This window comes from Pagrus major, chromosome 1 (genome assembly GCF_040436345.1).
Source record: "Pagrus major chromosome 1, Pma_NU_1.0".
NCBI classification, from domain to species: domain Eukaryota; kingdom Metazoa; phylum Chordata; class Actinopteri; order Spariformes; family Sparidae; genus Pagrus; species Pagrus major.
Genome location: NC_133215.1, coordinates 19,270,267 through 19,290,273, shown reverse-complemented (window position 1 = coordinate 19,290,273; position 20,007 = coordinate 19,270,267). Strand labels below are relative to the sequence as shown.

Sequence of the window (20,007 nt, the reverse complement as noted above, 5' to 3'; positions counted from 1 at the left end):
TGGATGTATTTGTAGTTCCTCCCACTGGCTTTATTTGTAGCAGTGACCTCTTTCTGAATTTTTGCCCGCACATGGCAAAGATCAGACACCGAACGTATTAATAATGTAAAGTCAGTCAATATGTTTGGTGATTTTTAGATACAGGTGACTCATGCCTCACGTTAAAGGCAGTGACCTTTAGGCTAATGGCTAAATATCACTGCTCTGTCCGACTCTTCATCGACAACTGGATCGTTTTCGTTTTCCTCAGAGTCACAAACAACAACAACACAGGAACAAACGCAACTTTATTAATCTGTGGCTGTGGCTCAGGAGGTAGAGCGGGTCGTACACTAATCTGAAGGTCAGTGGTTTGATCTCAGGATCCCCCAGTTACATGTTGAAGTATCCTTGAGCGAGATACTGAACCCCAAATTGCTCCTGATGAACAGGGCAGGGCTTTGCCATAAGTGTATGAATATGTGTGTGAATGGTTGAATGTAACAAGTGTTGTAAAGCGCTTTGAGCGGTCAGTAGACTGGAAAAGCATTATATAAATGCAAATCCGTTTTCCAAGTCCATTTTTGGATACATGTGAACAGGCTACAAAATACAGTTTGGTTTAATGCAAAAATTTAGAACTGTGTACCAGAAGCTGCAACCTAAACCTACAGTAGATTAATATACTATAATCACCTGTTGCTCTTCAGCGACATACAGTATCTCTGATAACTGCATATCAATAGACTATGAAACTGTGTAACGTAAATAAAAACAGATGCAATCATTTGCCAACAAACTGTCTATACTGTAACGGTTTTTTGAAGTGTCCCTGAGCCAAAAGTCTTTGGAATTTGGGGTTGTATAATCATCTGTGGTTTGTCAGCTACATACAGTATCTCTAATCAGTGTGTATGCAAACGATACATCTAAACTGTCCACACTTGTTCAAAGGGGACTTTTAAGATCCCTCCACAGTGATCATATACACAGAGGAATGACACATTTACACTATACACCACCACAAGTCTGTCTCAGATCTACTGGGACAACCTTCATCACCCTCATTTGGGGTTTTAGTTATCATGGTGAAGACAAAAATTTCCCATATGTGTTCAAGTTGTTCAGGATCTGTTTCTCCACTCATTTATTTAGTTTTATGAAACTTGTCACAATGAATACAATGATCACACAGTGTAAAAATATAGAGGTGTTAGTAGGAAGAATAAGTCTTACCTGCAGTGCACAGTAATTGGCCCATCCTGGCCAAACTGTTCTTTAGTTTTGTGCACCTGGCCAATGAAATCAATGAATCCTTCCCCTGACTTTGGCACTCCTTGCTCCGGCCAATCGGTGAACTGGAACTGACGAACTGTCCGCGATTGGCCATCCTGGAGGAAAAGAATGTGTGTGTTTTTTTATGTTATCTTTAATTAAAGTAAGAATGTTATTATAATACAAATGCCACACAAACTGGTGACTCACCCTGGCATCTGTGACTTTGAACTCTCGAAGGATGTACTGGGGCATGTTGTACTCAGCCATGGGATCCACTACAAAGTACTGGTACCTGGCTGAGCGCTCTGCAGGCCAGTACTGGTGACACTTCTCCTGCAGGAGGAGAGCACAGAGGCTTCAGCTCAGAGCTTTACGCCACGTCTGATGGATTCAGTGTGGAATGAGAACAATTTCTGGCTACTTTGTCATGAAAATATCTGCCTGACTTCCTGAAATTCATTATTCACTTGGAGATAGTCTTTGCCAGATGAGATATGATGCTCGTGGGATATAACTCACACCACTATCATTCTTTCTCTCTCACTCTGTCACTGTGGTATTTGCATTTTCGATGCTTCATTTTCGATATACTGTTTTTAATAGTCAAGACTTATCATTGTCGTTTTTTCACAGATATTCTCCAAAAATAGCTGCATATTTAACTCAGGTTATTTGACCCCTAAGAAGTGTAACAGCTGTTTCCTGCTTTCAACAGTTCTCAGTACACAGGCTCGTCTCTTGGTGAGGCCCTAATTATGGCACATTGTGTGATATTGTATGTTACAGTGCATGCTTGGGTAAAAATCATCGTCTATTCAACAGCAAATCATTATCTGATATTATGGGTTGGCATTGAAACCTAGTCCTTTCTAAAAAGCTGCAGCTCAACTGAAATAATTTAATTAGTGTGGGTTTCAAAGAGTTTACTGTCTCTTGTCTAGATTTTCTTCAGAGCCTTTCCAAAGTCTTATAAAATAATATGTCTAATTTTTGGCACAAAGCAGGTGCAGATCTAGAGAAATATTCATGGGGTGACAAAAGACTGGCATGGAAAAGTTAAGGGGTGGCAAAAATAAGCTCAATATGTAACAAACAATCACATACGTGTATCAATATTTGCGATAAGATAATTTAACTTAAGAACATTACATTATAATGACTCATGAGTAAAGCTTTAAATAGAAACCTCTAAAGGTGGCATTAATAATGAATGAATATTGAATGTTCAAATCTTCAGACATTTTTTTTCATTGAACATAAACCCATTACATAGACTAATTTAAAATAATTTAACATATGGCTATCACTTTGCCTAAAACACGACCATAAGAGATTACACATGCCATATTATATTTGTTAACATGTTATTTTTTAAATTAATCTAAATTGACATACACATAATGACCAAATATACAGGCAATATACACTTGAATTACTGTGATGAACTATAATATGATAATAAATGATCAATGATTAATATGTTAAATTTGACAGCCTACTTTATTTTAGATCATCTTCATTTGTCTCCTCCAAGAATCAGACTGACTAAACTTCTACTATTGCTATTAACATAAGTGCACAACTTCACACTTTTCACACTGAAAAGTTGTGTGAATGTTTTTTTTTTTTTTGACTACTGTCTGTTTCAACTTTCTACATGCCCCTCAATGTTTCCCAACCGTTTTTTAAATTCTATATTTAAAGTTATCAGTAATCAGCTTTCTTTAAATTTTCAACCGGCAACATGTTTTCATGTAATCAGATTTTCCCAAAGTGGGGTGACATCTCGGGTGGATTGGCATGCCACCCCCGTGGATCTGCCCTACAAAGTTAGTCAAGTTTAAAGTTACCAATACAGACACTCAGCTGCTGCCAGTTATCATCACTACAATCACCAGATCTAAAAGCCCTTATAATGTTAGAATTAGAGGTTTGTGTCCCAGAAGAGCCAATCCATACTAACATTTTTATTATTATTATTATTATAACATTAGTGTGTGTGTGTATTTGTATCCGTACCCGTCCCATTTCTCTCAGTTTGGTTAGCATGACAACTATGGTGGAGTTGTGTTCCCACAGCATCCTCCAGTAGTCCTCTGTGGTCTCAGCCAGCGGGCCCTGGGTTGCTATGTAGGCCTTCTGCTGCCTACAAACACAAATATATTAATTAAATAATGCATCCCTGCACCCACTTTATTCATTCTACTTCGAATGAGTTGAAACTCACTGTTAAGAATCCACATACATTAAACCTGAAAGTAAATGCCAGCATAGATATACATAGATAATAATAGTTCAGTTCATATTTTTTCTGACCTGTATCCATCTATGAAGCTGGCGTTGATATAGTCAGAACCCTCCACTCCTCTGATTGGCTGCAGACACACACGTGTGGTCTCGTAGGGCATGATGTTCACCAGCCGGTTCTTGAACTTGTTGCATGGCAGGTTGGCACTCACGAACCGTGATGTGTGGGCCTTGGCACTGGCCAGACGCTGGAACAGAAAAGAAATCCATATTTCATAACAAAACCTTTACAGAGCCTCAAATAAGGGCCAAAGAAGCAGACCAAACTGAAGAAAACAGAGGGGAATGAAGGAAGATGGGGAGTAATGGAAACAAGGAAGGAAGAAAAATAAAAAGTACGTTCAAACAAATTCACAGACCTCATTCAAATGTATTTAGCACAAGCTTTGGTTTTCCTCTGGCATACTGGACAACTGAAATTATAAAATCAGCTTGACTCGTCAGGCCTGGGGATATTTAGTCAGACATCTTCAATTGAATAAACAAAGGAAGGGTGGTGATATAGAGGGACGAGGGCAGCGGTCGGGAATGGGAGAGAGGGAATATAATAAGATGAACGAGAGGAGGAAGGAGAAAGTCAAGAGTCGGGGGGCAGGAAACCACAAGGCCCCACACTGTCTCAAATGCACATATGTGAACCACAGTTGATCCTGTATGAAAAAAAACCAACAACCCTGGAACACACACATTCATATGGATACGTGCAGACATGCAGACGTGAGCACATGGCGCACACTCTCTCTCACACACTCGACCATTGGATGACTTTTCTTAAAACGAAAGACAGAACAACAGAGAATAGGCAGACTGAGACCGCAGACTCGGGGAGGGGAAACAATGGGGTCTCGTGAACTGAGCCTGGACCGATAGAGGCTACCGGAGCGCTGTGGGAGAAACAGCGAGTACCTTATTTTCTTGCAGACAGACCCGGCTGGAAAGTCCCACACTAACCACCAAGTTCACCAGTTCATTCGGGTACTCAGTTTCCAGCGCCAACGATAGTAATTCTTCGTGCCATTTGGTTTGGATTTGACTCGGTCTTATCGACGAAGTCTGGCGCGCACAAAACTTCTTTTTGCTTTGATACATGCCATTATTTGCGCCATCTGTTAAGCTTGGATAAAACTGTGCCCTGTTGGCAACCTCTTTAAACTCAACCAGTGAAAGAAAACAAAAACAGTATGTCTTAATAGGGGTGTTGGATTACCAAAAGCTATCAGAACAGCTTTGTTTCTCTCTTTTCTCACACACACTCTTCAACTCTCTGTGATTTTTTTATTCGAGGGATACGTCACCGCTCCTCCACGAGAAATTCCATCCTTTTGGGGTGTTTTGTTGATGAAGGTGGAAAGTGCTGTCTCTGTGCCATAAGTGTTCGAGTGAGATGAAATCTGGTGACTGGGACAACCCTTGCATATGTTTTACATCAATATAAGGCTGAGCAAACAGTTCGGCGAGAGCCCGCTTCATTGTCATTCAGCGGAGGCCGCTGCCATTAGAACAAGAATGCTGGAGCACAGGATGAAGGAGATTGCTCGGAGTGGCTTTGTGTTTACTTTGCCCTCTGAGCGTCTGAGCAGACATAAACCATTCCAGGAGCAATTTAAGCCACCTGCTTTCAATATATACCTGTACGGCTAAAAGTGATTCTCTTCTCACCCCAGCCAGAACCAGACAGGGGTCTGCTGAGAACTCTGTCTGGCAAGAGGTAAATATCACAGTAAACAAACTAAAACAGCCAGAATAAAATGAAAATAAGACTTCTCAATAACACTCTGAATCCCTTATGTATTCTTCCGGCCTGCGAACCGAGGCCCCTTGTTCGGTGTTCTCACTTTAAATTCTGACCAGCTCCCTAAATGTTTGAGATGACCTTTCCCAAATGTTTTATTATAACCTGCAACTTTCTGGCTGGCGTTATATGGTTTTTCTCTGTATGCCCATCAACATCCACAGCTATGATGATTTCTAAAACCCTCAGTAGGACTCTCTTACCCTGGATTCACAAGGTGCAATCCCATAATCTCCTTCAAATCCAACCATCCATCCTGAGTATATGAAAATCTCAGAGGGGGAACCGCTAACAGCCCTGGGAAAGATGTTGAGTGACTATCCAGGTCAGCAACACAAGGTTCATACATACTGTATGTCCTTGTGGAGAAGGTTGTTCTCAAGCTGTGTTGGAGAGAAATGCCTTCCTGTGAACATCTTCAGCAGCTACTAAAGAGATATGAAGGTGTAATTGTTTTGCCAACTGCTGTTTCCAAGGTCAAGAATTTAAAAACCTTGACTTTAAAGTCAACATGGATGAGAAGTGCTGGAGGTGCTCAGAAAAGTTAACATCTACTGTCAGCGAGGTTAATGTCCAAACTTGATCTGCTGATGTGGACAATGTGACACAGTTGGAAGCTCCAGTGAGCCTTTTCCATTCAGTTGAACAGACTTTCCTGTTTTTATTTTCATTGTCCCATTTTACTGTAACGCAATGGAATTTATAACTTTGGGAAGGAAAATTCCTGGATTGTCAACCAACCTCCTTTCTCTTTGTTCTTTTGTTCCTGAACTGTAATTGTACCATTAGACAAAAAATGTTATGGCAGACAATGCCATTAACATTCAACATTTTTTTAAACAGTACTCTTATTCTCTTTCCTGCACAGAGTTTAATATGAAGCTGGTACCTGCAGCTGGTTAGCTCAGCCTGGAAAATGGGAAAACAGCTAGCCTGGCTCTGTAAAACTGTAAGAAACCTGTTTTCTAGCACCTCTAAAGTTCATTAAAATGTAGGCTACTTTAAAGCTGTGTCTCAGTTCGAGGGGTTGCATCTTTTGAAGGCTGCATATGAAGACCAAATGCGCCACAGTGGGGCAGCAAGGCCGTCCCATTTCAAAGGCTCCTTCAAATACGGCAGAGGAATGCAGCCTTCGCTTCTCGTGCTGTGAGGAATCCAACCGTTGCGTCCTTCGTGGCCCACCATATCCCCAGATTTATTGCGCACTGGTGACGGTTGGATTTGTTTTTACAAAAGACAACTATGGTGGACACACGGAGGGAAATTGCAGCTGAATAAACTTTGAAATGTAAGTATGGGGTTTGAAGTCACTCAAATAGCTAACGATAAATCATTAACAAAACAAGGGGTGGGTGAGTCAATGGGTGACAGCAGGTTACAGGAGCAGCGCTCTGTGACACAAGGGTAATGTCAGGGGGAGCTGGTGACATATATATATATAGGAAATTCCTCATAGACCAGACCGTGTCATTTAACAACGCCTAGTTCGGCAAACACAGTGACCATATATTGTGTTTGGACCATCTGTGCTTCTTTATGGGACCCAGTAGGTAAAGAGACCATCTTTAGACAATGAGTTAAGTATGAGGAGCCACTGTAAATCTATGGCATCTAATTCAGGGATGCTATTGACTCATATTGACCCTGATGTCTGGCCTTCTTGGACCTAATTTTACAAACTTCAATGACATGCTGATCAGTCCTCACCTTGAACTCCACCTCCATGCCAGTGACATTCTCCCCTGGTTCAATCTGCGTCAGCCTCTGGATGTAGGAGTACAGGTTCCTCGCGGGGACCTCGGTGTTCCCGCAGGTCACGGCCTCCAGCAGCGCATCGTGAATGAAGATGTACTGGTCCTCCGTCTGGACCATGTAGTTCCTCTGGGAGCGCATCAGTGTCACGTGGCCGTAGATGTCGAGGGTCTTCTCGTGCTTGATTCTCTCCGCCATGGCGTCGATCACAATGAAGCAGCCGGTGCGACCCACTCCAGCACTGAGGGAAGACAAACAGACGGTGATGTGATTTCCTCACACAACCTGGGCGATAAACTTCTGAGCAAATAATTTCCCTGAGTGTGTGCTGTGTCTTCAAACCTGGTACAAATCTGCAAAAGCTCCGACATACTGTCCCTAAATCAACTAAGTATCACAAAGATGCCAGCCAGCAATATTTCCAACAAAGGGACGTAAAAATTGACATCAGCGATGAGTCAGCATCGCCGTCTGACTGGCATTAGGAAGATATCCTCTCCCGTCGACATACAATCCAGAAATATAATACATTTAGCTGCCCACCCAAACACTTCACATTTTTGCTGTGCTGGTACCTAAATGGTGAAACAGCCTGACCAAGCAAGTTTCTGCAAGTGAATAAAAACCTCTTTATATGGTTAAATTAATATCAGTGTGTATGTGTGTGTGCCCTAGCGCGCGCGCGTGCGTGTGTGTGTGTGTGTGTTGTTCAGGTGGAATGAGATTCGGTCCATTGTTTGATACAGAGGCTGGTTGATATGTTAAGTCACATTATGATGGAGTCTTGCCGGGATAATTAAATTTGACTGATAATCCTGTTAGATACTCCATCTGACTGCTACGGAAGATTAGGAAGAGCTCCTCTCCTGCCAACCTTTTCACCCTCCTCCCGCCCTCATCTCCCTCTGCCTCTTTATCTTCCCTCTAAGTACCCTTCCAACACTCTCACACCGGCCCAACCACTTTTTCACTCTCACATTTTTTTTTAGACTCCATTTTCTCTCTACCTTTCCTTTTCTTTAATTCATCATTTCCATTCACCGCGTCCTGGATTTGACCTCACCTTCTCTCTGATTCTGCACGTATCCCCTCCTCTAACTCCCCGGCCCCTCGCTAACGCTCCCTCTCAATCATCTCTCGATCCCCCTTTTCTTCCCTTCCCTCCTTTCCTCCACGTCTATACCTCACTAATTCTTCCTCCTGAGAGCTTTTGCTCCATATTCCCTCTGCAACCCTCTATCTTCTTCTCTCCTTCACTCCCTTGTAAGAGCAAATAGCAGCTTCATTCCAGCTCTGGTGCTCACCCCTCTGCCAAGACTGTAATGACAAGTTTCCAGAATCTTCCTCCAACCAACGCACGAGCCTCCTGCTGCTCAGAAAGCAACTCATTTGAATATAAACTTGTGAACTCATATCTACCACCAGCTTAAACCGTAAATAGTCAACACTGAGGGCTACTTATGGAAAATAGGGTCAGCATGGCGACAGCTGTTGTTGCTAAACCGTTGAGACGATGGAGGTCGTTAAGGGAGGAATGCGGCTGCCTCAGCCAGTGAGGATGGTTTGGGGTTTGCATAATGGCAGGTCAATCTCATTTCAGTTCAGGACCTATGAATGATTTTATACAAGTGCTCTTGGACTCGTGTTGATTTTCACAGACTCCCCGGCTTTTGAAAATTATACTGCCAAGTAAAACCCAAAATAACACATAAGTGTTTCATACGGACACAGTCAAGGACCAGATTTGTTTTCTTTTTGGTCAGGGACTTCTGGATTGTCCTCCTTGGTGATTTTAGGAATCAGTTTGGTACAGTAAATTATAGAACCAAAAACAGTAAAAAATACATGCATGAAGCACTGACACAATCACACACACACCTGCAATGGACAACCATGGGTCCTGCATCTGGAGGATTGCAGGCCTTGACCCTGCGTAGGAAAGCCAGGAAGGGGGTGGGGTGTTCGGGCACCCCATGGTCTGGCCAGGCCGTGAACTGGAAGTGACGAACCTCACGCTTCTCATTGGAGCCGCTCTGGACAAGCAGACAGACAAGAGTGTTAAAAATGTGGTTTACTTAAATAAAATGTATACGTTAACTGCTGAATCGTGGTTAGGTCATTCGCTGGCAAACCCAGAAGGGTCACTGCAATCTTTATGCACTCTTTGACAGTGGTTCCAGACCACTGTAAAGATTGGAAGACCTTGGGGGTTCTCAGTTTCTTATATGGTTGATGCAAACCGGATTCTGTTCTTTAAAAAAGATATCTAAGAAAAGCCTCTTTGTGACCTTGTATATTTTTAGCCTATTTTTATCAAGCAAAACCTATACAGCCACTGTCAAGTAGAATTTGCTCCCTGGCTGCAGTACTGTAATAAATACCTTCATTAAGGCAACAGAGTATGACCTGACTGTTTCCTTATTCATCAAATTAGAGACTGACCTGAAAGTGCTATTTTAATCATCAATAAAAATGCTGTAAATCTAGATTTTTATTATAAAAAGACCAAAACACATGCTACAAACGCAGAATTTAGTCTTACTTTTCAAAAAAAGCTTAGTAAAACAGGAGTAAATAGTTTATTTTGGGGGGTTATTTTTAGCCATGGATTAGTACGCTATTCGTGGTATTTACAGCAGCAGGATGGTGTATGTGGGTTTGACTCAAAATAAACTACAGTGCCCACGTCCATTTAAATAAAGGAACGTGTCATTTAGAACAATAGTGTGGCTCATTCATGTGTTTTTTTGAATTTTTGGGGCAACAGTGGAGGCGTGTGAGAGGAATAAGCTGCAGTTTATCAGCCAACTTGCTTAGTAGAAGGATCAATTCATTGTTGGTGTTGGCGTTTTTCCTGGGATTTGTTGACAGTAAGAAAAATATAGAATATCACAAAACTAATCTGTAAAAAAAGTAAAACAATCTTGCACTGTTTTAGTTGTTGTGTGTTGATTTGTTGATTATTGTCTTGTTTTTCTGCTTGTTTTTCATGTTAATGTGTATTGTATGTTAGGACCTCCTCGATAACAACGTGGATTGGGCTCACGGGTACTGCCCTATAACTGTTTACCTCATACCTGTCCAATAGGACATTCTCGGTTGTCTTAGTAAACTCCAAGTAGGGTTAGGGTTAGGGTTAGGGTCTGTTCATGAGTTTAACTGTGGGGTTCCTCAAGGGTCAATTCTGAGCCCTCCTTCATTTTCTATTTACATGCTTCCTCCCAGTCAGATCATCCAGAACCATGGTGTTACCCATCACTGCTATGTGGAGGATACTCAATGTCCCCTTCAAATCTACTCACACATCCACTTTAGATAATCTCCTCGCCCGCCTTTGTGACATTAAATGTTGGGTGTTGAATATTGATAAATTAGAGGTCATAGTTTGCAGTCAGATCCTCCAGACTGTGAACTCTCTGCTTATTGAAATCAGGCAGGCGACATCATTGGCAATCTGTTGAACCTTCTCTTAAAACCTTCTTTTATAGGAAGGCACTTATGAATTTTTAAAAATCTTATGTTTTGTGTTTTATCGTTTTACTTTAAAATGTTTTTATAATTCTTCTGGTCTTTTATTTTCATTTGTGTTGTTTTTATTTGCTATATAAATACATTTTATCATCTCAAGGGGTTTATACTTAACGATAAACTCAATAATCTGCTAATTTACTACTACTGGTTTATTGAACCTAACAGGAGATCCATTTTAGGCGGGACAATAACTGATCAAAATGGGCTTTTTCAAGTCAACAACTAAGAATTCAAAGTAGAAAATAGGCCACTTTGATGTGTTCAATCACTTTCAATCTTGTCGGAAGGAAAAATATATGAAAACGTTTTTTAAAAAAATCTGTACTGATGAGGTTGCTTGTCACGTTGGGTCACAAATACAGGCTGTGACATGGCCTCAGAACCAAGCGTAAACACACACACAAGTGTGCATAAATATTTCAACAGATCAATACACACACGACCCCATTACACTCCACTGCACATGTCATGCTACCTTGTACAGAGCGAATGTCCTGACAGAGTAGGTGGCCAGCTCCACTGTGTCCAGCAGAGTGACCTGGATGAGGCCGTAGGTCTCCGTGCCCCGCGTTGGCCAGTACTGATCGCACTTCACCTACAAGGGAAGAGGGAAGAGGCTGTGAGAGATGCAGAGCGATTTGTATATGTCTGTACACATTTCTTTGTGAAAGAAGAGAGAAAGAGAGAGCTGGCTTCGGTGCATGTGCACGTGTACAGTGGCAAAAAGGGAGGGGAGCGCTGAAGCAGATCAGTGAGAGAGTTTGCAGAGTTCAGACAGTAATGTTTGGAAAAAATGTGCATACAGCGACAACCCAGCGTGTGAAAGAGGTTTAGTAAGTGTGTGGGGTGAAGAGTGACAGAAAGAGAGACAGGGGAGGAGGGAGAGAGTTCTGCTTTCTTGGGTGTGATCCTGCATAAGTTGTTTGAAATACTAGGAAAACTGTGTGGCTTGAGATTACCATAGGTTGGTGGGCTCTCATGAAGATCCACCACAGAGCTGGAAAAGCCAAGTGATACCTAAAGTTCAGGCCTCACGTATTGGACGCTGTACATTGCTCTACATTCCAGCCTCACAAATCCTTACAAAACTACACCCCCCGCACACCAAATCCCAGCATCCCAACCACCAAAACATTATAGAATTGCACAGCATGAGGTGGTCATATTTGTAGTTCTTCAGCTCAGCCTCAGAGACCACAGACGAGAGAGGGAAAAAAAATCCCAGAGGAGGGAGAGGAGGGGAGGAGGGCCTTGGCAGAATCAGGCCAAACCAAACGTTATGTGCTGATCCCTCCAGTCCTCACATCTAAGACAGCAGGGAGCTCAGCTCAGCTCGCTCTGCATTCCACTGCTCCAGACTGGGGATTATGCGTTTTGGCCCCGGACGTTCAGGCTGTAATTACAGCATTTCGACTGTTGTTTTCCCACCAGACCTTGAGACACTGTGGGGACAGGAATGGTCGTCAACGTAGGGGGGCAAAACCAGTGCCAAAGGCTCAACAGGATCGCAGTAAATGCCTGGTGTGAAGACTATATTATCCATTGATATATGGGCATAACTGCACCATGCTCTTTGCTGGTTAAATTGGTGCTAAAAGGAAGGATGCTGGCAAGATTTCCACAGTGGGGCCATCTGTGATCATCCGTGTTGTTAATGCGTAAACACATAATGGCTTAATGTTGAGAGGTGTTAAATGAGATTAAATCATTTTCTCCAACAAGCAACCCACTACTCCTTCAATGGTAGACATGGAGGTAGTGGGCTGAGAACAAACAGCTAAATATACTCAAATTGAATGTTCTCATTGTTGCATAATGTTGAATTGAGAGAATTTAAAGCCAAACAGTCATTTACAAACTACAGATTCATCATGTTTACAAGACAGCAGCAGCCTACTCCTTATAATACGGTGCTCTGAAGTCCGGATCGAAATTTTTCATACGACTCATACGACTTTCATATGACTTAAAATGAAGGATTGGTAATTTATTTTGGTAGAATTTTTTTATATTTACAGAAAATCTTTTAACAGCGAGCAATGATTAAATCAAATGCTCTGACAATTAAAATAAAATCAGGTATCTGTGGCTGTTGTTGGCCTCTAACAGAGCTCTGCAGGGATTACGTATTTTTGTCAGCTCAACCGGAAGTTAGCACCGCCCTGGTTCCTTCGACCAAAAGCCTACAGAATTTTTGAAATTGGTATTGGATTATTGTTGAAATTAAGTTTATGATATTTAGACGTTTTGTTCAGCGAGATTATCTTCACAGATGAACATCACTTTTATGATTTTTGAAGCGTGAATGAGCTCTGTAGTCTCATTTAGCCACTTGCCTTTTTTAGAGACACTTAAAGGCTTTATAATTCAGACATGAGGTATTCATGAGGTATTAAAACAACCTTATTTCAGGCATTTGACCAAAATGATCATCATTCAAAAAAACCCTTGCCTTCGAGACAAGAGAACTGGAGGTGCAAAAATGCTAACTCATTTCTGGGTTCAAAGTCTCATTCCGACAGCACTATATAAACCTGACCAGACATTTCTTTCAGCCTCAGTGACATGACTGGCCAGCCTACACCTGTCTACTTACATACTTTCCTACCCTCTGGCCATACACTCAATGCACATGACTTTTATTGCACAAGAATGGCAGAGAGAGTTCTGACAACATTTTATGATCATGTTAGGTCTTACATGTGTGAAATGTGATTGTTGTTTATTGTTTTATTTATTAGCCTAAAAAAGCCAAGAGAGCTTGTGTAACGGAGCAAACCTGCTGCTCCCATCCAGTGTCAGTGTAGTCAGGCAGGGTGTGCTCAAGTTTTTCGGGGGAGTGGCTTTTTTTTCACTGGTTTCTCCAGTGTTACCAACTCCAGCTTTAATGGCTACATCCTCTACTGCATAGCCACTAGACAGGAAAATAGAAAAACAGTTGTGGGTGTGATCATGCAAACTTAGACACTAATGTGCACTGTTTTCTGAACTGCAGTGGTTACTGTACAGTAAAAACCCATTTCAGACCAAGTTGAGTACGAGCGCCTTGTGGTGAGCTGAAAACAATTCTGCATTCACGCTCAACAGAGAAAAAAGGAGGGAAACAGCAGAAAAAAGGCGCACTGAGTAGAGAAAGGTGGTAAGGAGAAAACCATGTGAGGTGAGGTTGCATTTCAAAAGGGATAAGCAAAGGAGAGAAAGAGAGGTCTTGCCTTAGAGAAGAAATAAGAGGGCATCTGAGGGTCAAACAGACACAACAGAGACAGTTGGAAAAAGTTGAAAAGGAAGCAGAGTTTCAACACAAGACACAGGTTAATAGGAAAGGAAGCACAGACGAGAGGAAAGGATCATTTTCTGAACATGGCTCTGGACATAATTGGTTAGCACTTAATCATGATTCATACCTCAAGCCATTCTTGTTCATTTTATTCTAACATGACATTCTCATTACATTGAATTTTTACTCAAGCGCATATTCTGTTAACAACAGCAAAATGCCTTGAAGCTAAATGATTTTCTAATTCATTACCTCCTCTCAATTTAGCCGTACTTTTACGTCCGCAGGGTCTTGCTCACCATTATTTTGTGTTATTCTACTGTATTCTATTCTATCCTGATCAACTACATGCCCACTCTAACTTTTCACTTAACCATAGCACTTTTAGCTTGGTCACCATAATGATGTCGGCTGCTTTTTCGTTTTACTCTGTCAGCTATTTTTGTACTACGTGACGTGTCCTGGCTCTTTCTCTTATGTCCTCTCCTTGTTCGTCCTGGTTTGTTGAATCCATCTGGACTCTACTGTCCTTCCACATCCTATAAAATGAACATCCTGCCCTGTGCTGGTCTGTGTTTTACCTCCTCACTGCCGTCAAACCAACCATATCCAATCATTTTCTACTCTTATTCAACTCTAACCTGACTGCACTTTATTCCTCTTAATTTACTGTAATTTATCCTCCAATAAGAAAATCTCCCACATCCTATCATGTTATTCTCTGCCTCATTATCTTACCCTGCTGTACCCACGTCTTCATTACCGAAACATGAATTATAGTGTATCCACTCGTATTCTGCCAAACCTAGTCCTGCTCTACATCGTACCCACTTTAGTCTTTTCTGTGGTGGCAGTGAAACATTCAGATACACTTTACAGTACATGTGAATCTGTGCACTGTTGAAATGTAACCTAAGTAGATCTACTCAAGTACTGTATCTAAGTATAAATTAACTAAAGTGTATGGTCTAGACCTGCTCCAATTGGAAAGTGTCATGAGATAAGTTTTGTTGTGAATTGGCGCTTTGCAAACAAAAACTGAAAATGGATTGTAACACAGTAATGACACAGTGTGGTATTAATCATTTTTCTTCAGTAAATGATCTGAGTATTTTCTTCACCACTACCTCTGAGAGCTGCTGAGCGCCACAGCATCTGAAAAGCAGGCTGGCTCTGGTAAACCAAAGTAAAAAGCATTGCCTTATGAAACATGCAGCCTACCTAAGTAACTCACTTGCTAACATTCAGTGGCACAGGTAAAGGACATAAAGGTGTGCCACACCTGCTTCATAAAAAACCCCCAAAAAAACCAAATCTGTGAGGATGTGAAAATTGTAGTAGGGTTTGTAGTACTTCTTAAGTGTCATAGTCCTGGTATTTCCTGTTTCATGTTGAAAGACTCCTCATGTGTCATCTTTTGTTTTACACTTCCTGTATTTGTCTTTTTTTCCCACCTATTTTCTGTATTCACCAGTGTTTCATTAGTTAACTAGTCCCTGTGTATTAAGTCGTCATGTTTCCTTCGTTCAGTTGCCACCCTGTCAATGTCTGTTCCCCAGTCCTGCTTTTACTCCTTGTGTCTTATCAGTGTTCCTGCTTTTGTTCCCCTGTGCCTTTCCAGTTTGTTCTCTCTAAAGTTTTTATATTTCTCTTTGCTTTTTGGATTTGCCCCAGCCTGCTTTTTCTGTTATTGTTGGCTGCCAGTTTTTTGTTCTTTGGAATTCGGCTTTATTTTATTAAAGCTCACTTTTTGTTTTTTTTCAACTTGCTTGTCTTGGATTTGAGCTCTTTTTGCAAAAATTAAAATTAAGTTTTTGGTGTTTGTCAGTAAAAGTACTTTTGATTTTTTTTTTAATTGCTTTACCCTACCTCTACATTAATTGTATATCTTACCCTATCCTACACTTACGCTACCTAATGCTGTACCTAAGTCTTCCCTACCACATGATACCGCACACCATTCATTCCACTGTGTTCCACACAACAGAACCTCTGTAGTCTTTTCTATCCTACAGATCCTGATGCTAATCTACTGCTGTATACTTTCCCCTTAATGTACTATGCTAACCTACCATCCAATGTCCTCTCCCAGCTTTTGGTCCGAAATGCTACTTAATATTGTATAATAACATCCTTATATTTTCCAAGTGACCTATTCTACTCCTCCATTATCTGCCTGATTCTAGTATTCCTTCCCTTCACTGCTCTTGGGCATAAAAATAGTGTTGGCTTAGCGTTGTGCTACACTATCCTTGCTGTTATCCCACCGCCTTTTTCTTACCCTTGACTTCTCTTCCAGCTTGGTCATCATGATAATGTTGGCTGTGTGCTGCTCCCAGACCATCCTCCAGAACTCCCCGAAAGTCTCAGGGAGGGATCCCTGAGTGGCGATGTAGGCATTCTGACGGCGGTAGCCATCTACATAGTTAGCATTGATGTAGTCACTGCCTGGGACACCTGCATGATAAAGAACAAGTGGAAGTTAGGGAGGGCGGTGGACGAAAATGGAAAGAGAAGTGTGCAAGGTGAGGTGAGGAATGAATAGTGACGGGTCGAGGTGGGAGAGTAAGGGGAGAATAAACAGAGGGGAACAGGTGGGTGAAATAGATGCCACTGACGCTGAAATACTCCACAGAAAGATTCACTGTGCATGTAATTTTCTTTGCAGATGAATCTGATTCTTATTCTGATTCACGGTGAAATAATCCATATGGATTATTTAAAGTCTACTGAAAGCATGAAAGCAGGTTTATGTCCCAGTAATAAAGGGTGCGGATCATCTGAGGTCATGGTGGGGAGATTAATGTTTTCACAGGGCCAAACGTCCTTTGGTGTTGGATTGTTCAGCCGTCTTGTTTTATAATACATGCTAAGACGATCATGGGCCTAATCTGAGTATACTCTGGATGTGTCGCTTTGAATGGCAATATGACTGTAAGGCCGTCTCTGTGTAAGACTCGGCTGACACTGCTTGTCCTGGAAGGGATTGTGTGTATGCGTGTTAGTGTGTGTGTGTGATGTGAGAGACCGTCTGTGTGTGTTTGATTTAGGATCAGTCCTGCTCATCTGGGGCCTAATACCATAATCCCAAAAATCACTGAGTCATAGCTCAAACATGCACACACACACACCGAAACGCCACAGCACGCGCACGGACGTACACACTGACGCGTGCATTCAGCCGTGACCCGATTCTGCCGAAGTGGGACACAAAACTCCTTTTGAGTCGTCTGATGGCAGTTTACATTTCAAAAGACAGAAGTCAACGAGCAAACAGTAGAATCCCGACAGGAAGAAACTCCTGCAGCTGATTCTCCCCTTGCAGCTTATAATAAAAACACAGCACGGTCCCATACGCTCGTAAAAACCCCAAGCCACCATCACACACACACCAAAAACACACACACATGCACACATTTAAATGACAGAGGAGTACGGGGTGTTTACACAAGTTACTTTAAATTGGATGGGGACAGACGGTAAGAAGAGCTTCCAACATATGTTTATCAACCACAGTCTTTAAAAGACAGCTTGGCTAAATGCTTTGATGTGCTTCAACTTTATTGCAAGGGACTACAGCAGAAGCACAGTGCAGATAAAACAAACACACACACACACACACACACATTTCCAGTCACTTGGTGGCTACACTGGCTAGGCAGAGAGAGAGAGCGTTCATGAGCATGGGCGGAGGAGAATGGGAGCAAAAGTGCATATCTGTGCTTGTGCACATCCCGGGCATGTGTTTTAAATCTATAGTGAAGTATGAGTGTGTTTGTTTGTGTGTGTGTGTGTTTGGACATGCTCAAGAGTATATGTGTTTTATAAGCTGAAAGAAAGACAGACAGCCAGGGCTCCGGGACTGGCGGGGGTGGAAGGGCTGCTCACACATGCTCTGCCCAGATAAGGCTCATCTGTTTGGGCTTGGCCTCCCACTGCCTCCCTCTCTCCACACTGGAGCTGCCAGTTTCTCTGCCTCAGGTCTTTCCCAGCTGAGGTGGGTGAGTGCGCTTCGAAACGCGCACTGAGAACGGGACTGAGACAATTTTTTTCTCCTTGTTTTAGAGCGTTTAAAATGGGCGCACCATGAAAAGTAATCACTGAATAGGCTATTAATAAAGCGTGAGCCTAATTTATCTCCAGAAACATTAAAATGGTCAAGTGAGGGAGCGTATTAATTGAGCGATGTGGTAACACAGAGGGTAGACACAGTTTGAATTTGGAATTTTTATGCTTGTTGCAGGCAGACTACTTTGTGTGTTGTATGTATGGAAACTGGCTATGAAACACATATTTGGACTCCATCCTCCCATCAATCATGCAGCTCTCTCTCTCTCTCTCTCACACACACACACACACACACATACGGATACAAACACACATGTATGTACTTCTAAACTAGTGATGACATTCTGTGACATAATGACATAATATCCCCTATTCCCAACTTTAACCATTACAACTACACGCTCAATCTGTTCCCTAACCTTACCCTAACCTCACCCCTCAAAACCTCAGCCCTTTAAAGAAATGGCTAAAATGCCCTCACTTCCTAAAAATGTCCTCACTCTGAAGCAAGTCCTCACAAAGATAGAAGTACAAGAGCACACAGACACACACAAACACACTGGCGGCGAGTCTTACCCTCAATGCTGGAGAGTATGACCCTGGAGTGATCATAGGCAATGACGTTAGCGTAGCGGTTCTTTGGTTTGTTGACCTCCAGGTTGGAGTTCTCCCATGTGAACTGCTGACCGGGGTCGACGGACTACAAGAGGCAAAAGACAAGGACAGAACAAAGAGAAACATCAGCGGAAAATAACTAATGAAGACAGAGCAGCAGGGTTATCTCTTTGTATACATTCAGCCTGTTTTGGACAGTGTTTGCATCCTTTGATAAGTTATTTAAAAATCTTTTGGTTTTAATGCTTTGGTTTGAAAACTGCAACACTTACAGCACACATATAAACCATTAACTTGCTGCTTGTTAGCATGCATATTATAAGCATACTATCTGTCTATCTATCTAACTTTATTAGTCATTAAAAAGCACTTATTCTGAATTGCTTACAGGCCGGACCTCATTATAGAATGTAGAACATATCCTGAATTACAAAGACTTAACCTCCTCAACCCCAACAACACGCCGGCAGGTTGGAAGGCAAGTTTTCTTGGAATATATCACCAAAATGGCACCATTTATCATCGCCAAAAACAATAACAATAGAAGTTATCGAAGGGTTTTCACACATCTTATATATTCTTTCTCATATCCTTGTACTTATCATGTGTGACGAGCACCTTTGTAAGGAAAAATAAACAAAACTAAGCTTAAAAATGCTGAAACTTTATCAAATTCAATCTATTCTAAATGTCTAATATAAAGTTCCACCAAAAACAAAACGTTTGCGCGACCATAACCTAATCCTGGAAAAAACATTAAATAAAAAACAACAACAACAAAAAAAACATTTTAAACACTATTAAAGTTTTGAAATACTGGTAACCATTGTGGTTAGCATTCTTTATTTTTATGATATAAAGCATTATAACTGTGTAAGAATTTTTTGAGATTGTGATTGAGATTGTATGGTAAAAAAGCAACTAGTATGCATATGTGTACTTTAATATAAAGTGTTCCCAAAACTTAAGCTCAATTATTGGCTTTCAAACGGTCAATAACATGATATTCTGACAAATGGTCATTGCATGTATGATTAAAGCCATTGAGGTAAGGAAAAGCCTCTTTCATTGCTTGAAATGCTGATCAAAATGTTAATATTTATCAATCAGTGTTCTAATCCTCGAATACATCATTCTATCATATTAGCACTTAAAATTAAACTTTGGCAAAGATGTTGTTATTGCTTAAAATCTGCCTAAAAAACAGAAAATTGTAACTTGTGACAACTCTGAATTTGAGCTCAGGAGCATAGTCCACTGTCACCGCAGAATAACCAGACCATTAGAAACCAAGTACAAATTGAAAATTAACAAGGTATTATTGAACTTGGATGGGAATGATGGCAAATACGATATCCTGTTTCGAGAAACAACAGTGATGTAGGGACTTTCCCCTTTCCACTCAAAA

General features: G+C 41.4%; 1 protein-coding gene across 1 annotated transcript in view; it reads right to left on the bottom strand.

Annotated features, from left to right (window-relative positions):
• Positions 1-20,007, bottom strand: part of ptprdb (protein tyrosine phosphatase receptor type Db) — a 72,476-nt gene that overhangs the window by 3,709 nt on the left and 48,760 nt on the right. The window contains exons 26-34 of the mRNA XM_073467613.1: positions 18,561-18,684; positions 16,198-16,373; positions 11,115-11,234; positions 8,987-9,141; positions 7,064-7,349; positions 3,574-3,752; positions 3,277-3,403; positions 1,465-1,590; positions 1,216-1,370 (exon numbers count right to left, since the gene is read on the bottom strand). Of these exons, the coding sequence (XP_073323714.1) occupies positions 1,216-1,370; positions 1,465-1,590; positions 3,277-3,403; positions 3,574-3,752; positions 7,064-7,349; positions 8,987-9,141; positions 11,115-11,234; positions 16,198-16,373; positions 18,561-18,684 (1,448 nt within the window). The remainder of the gene's footprint in view (positions 1-1,215; positions 1,371-1,464; positions 1,591-3,276; positions 3,404-3,573; positions 3,753-7,063; positions 7,350-8,986; positions 9,142-11,114; positions 11,235-16,197; positions 16,374-18,560; positions 18,685-20,007) is intronic.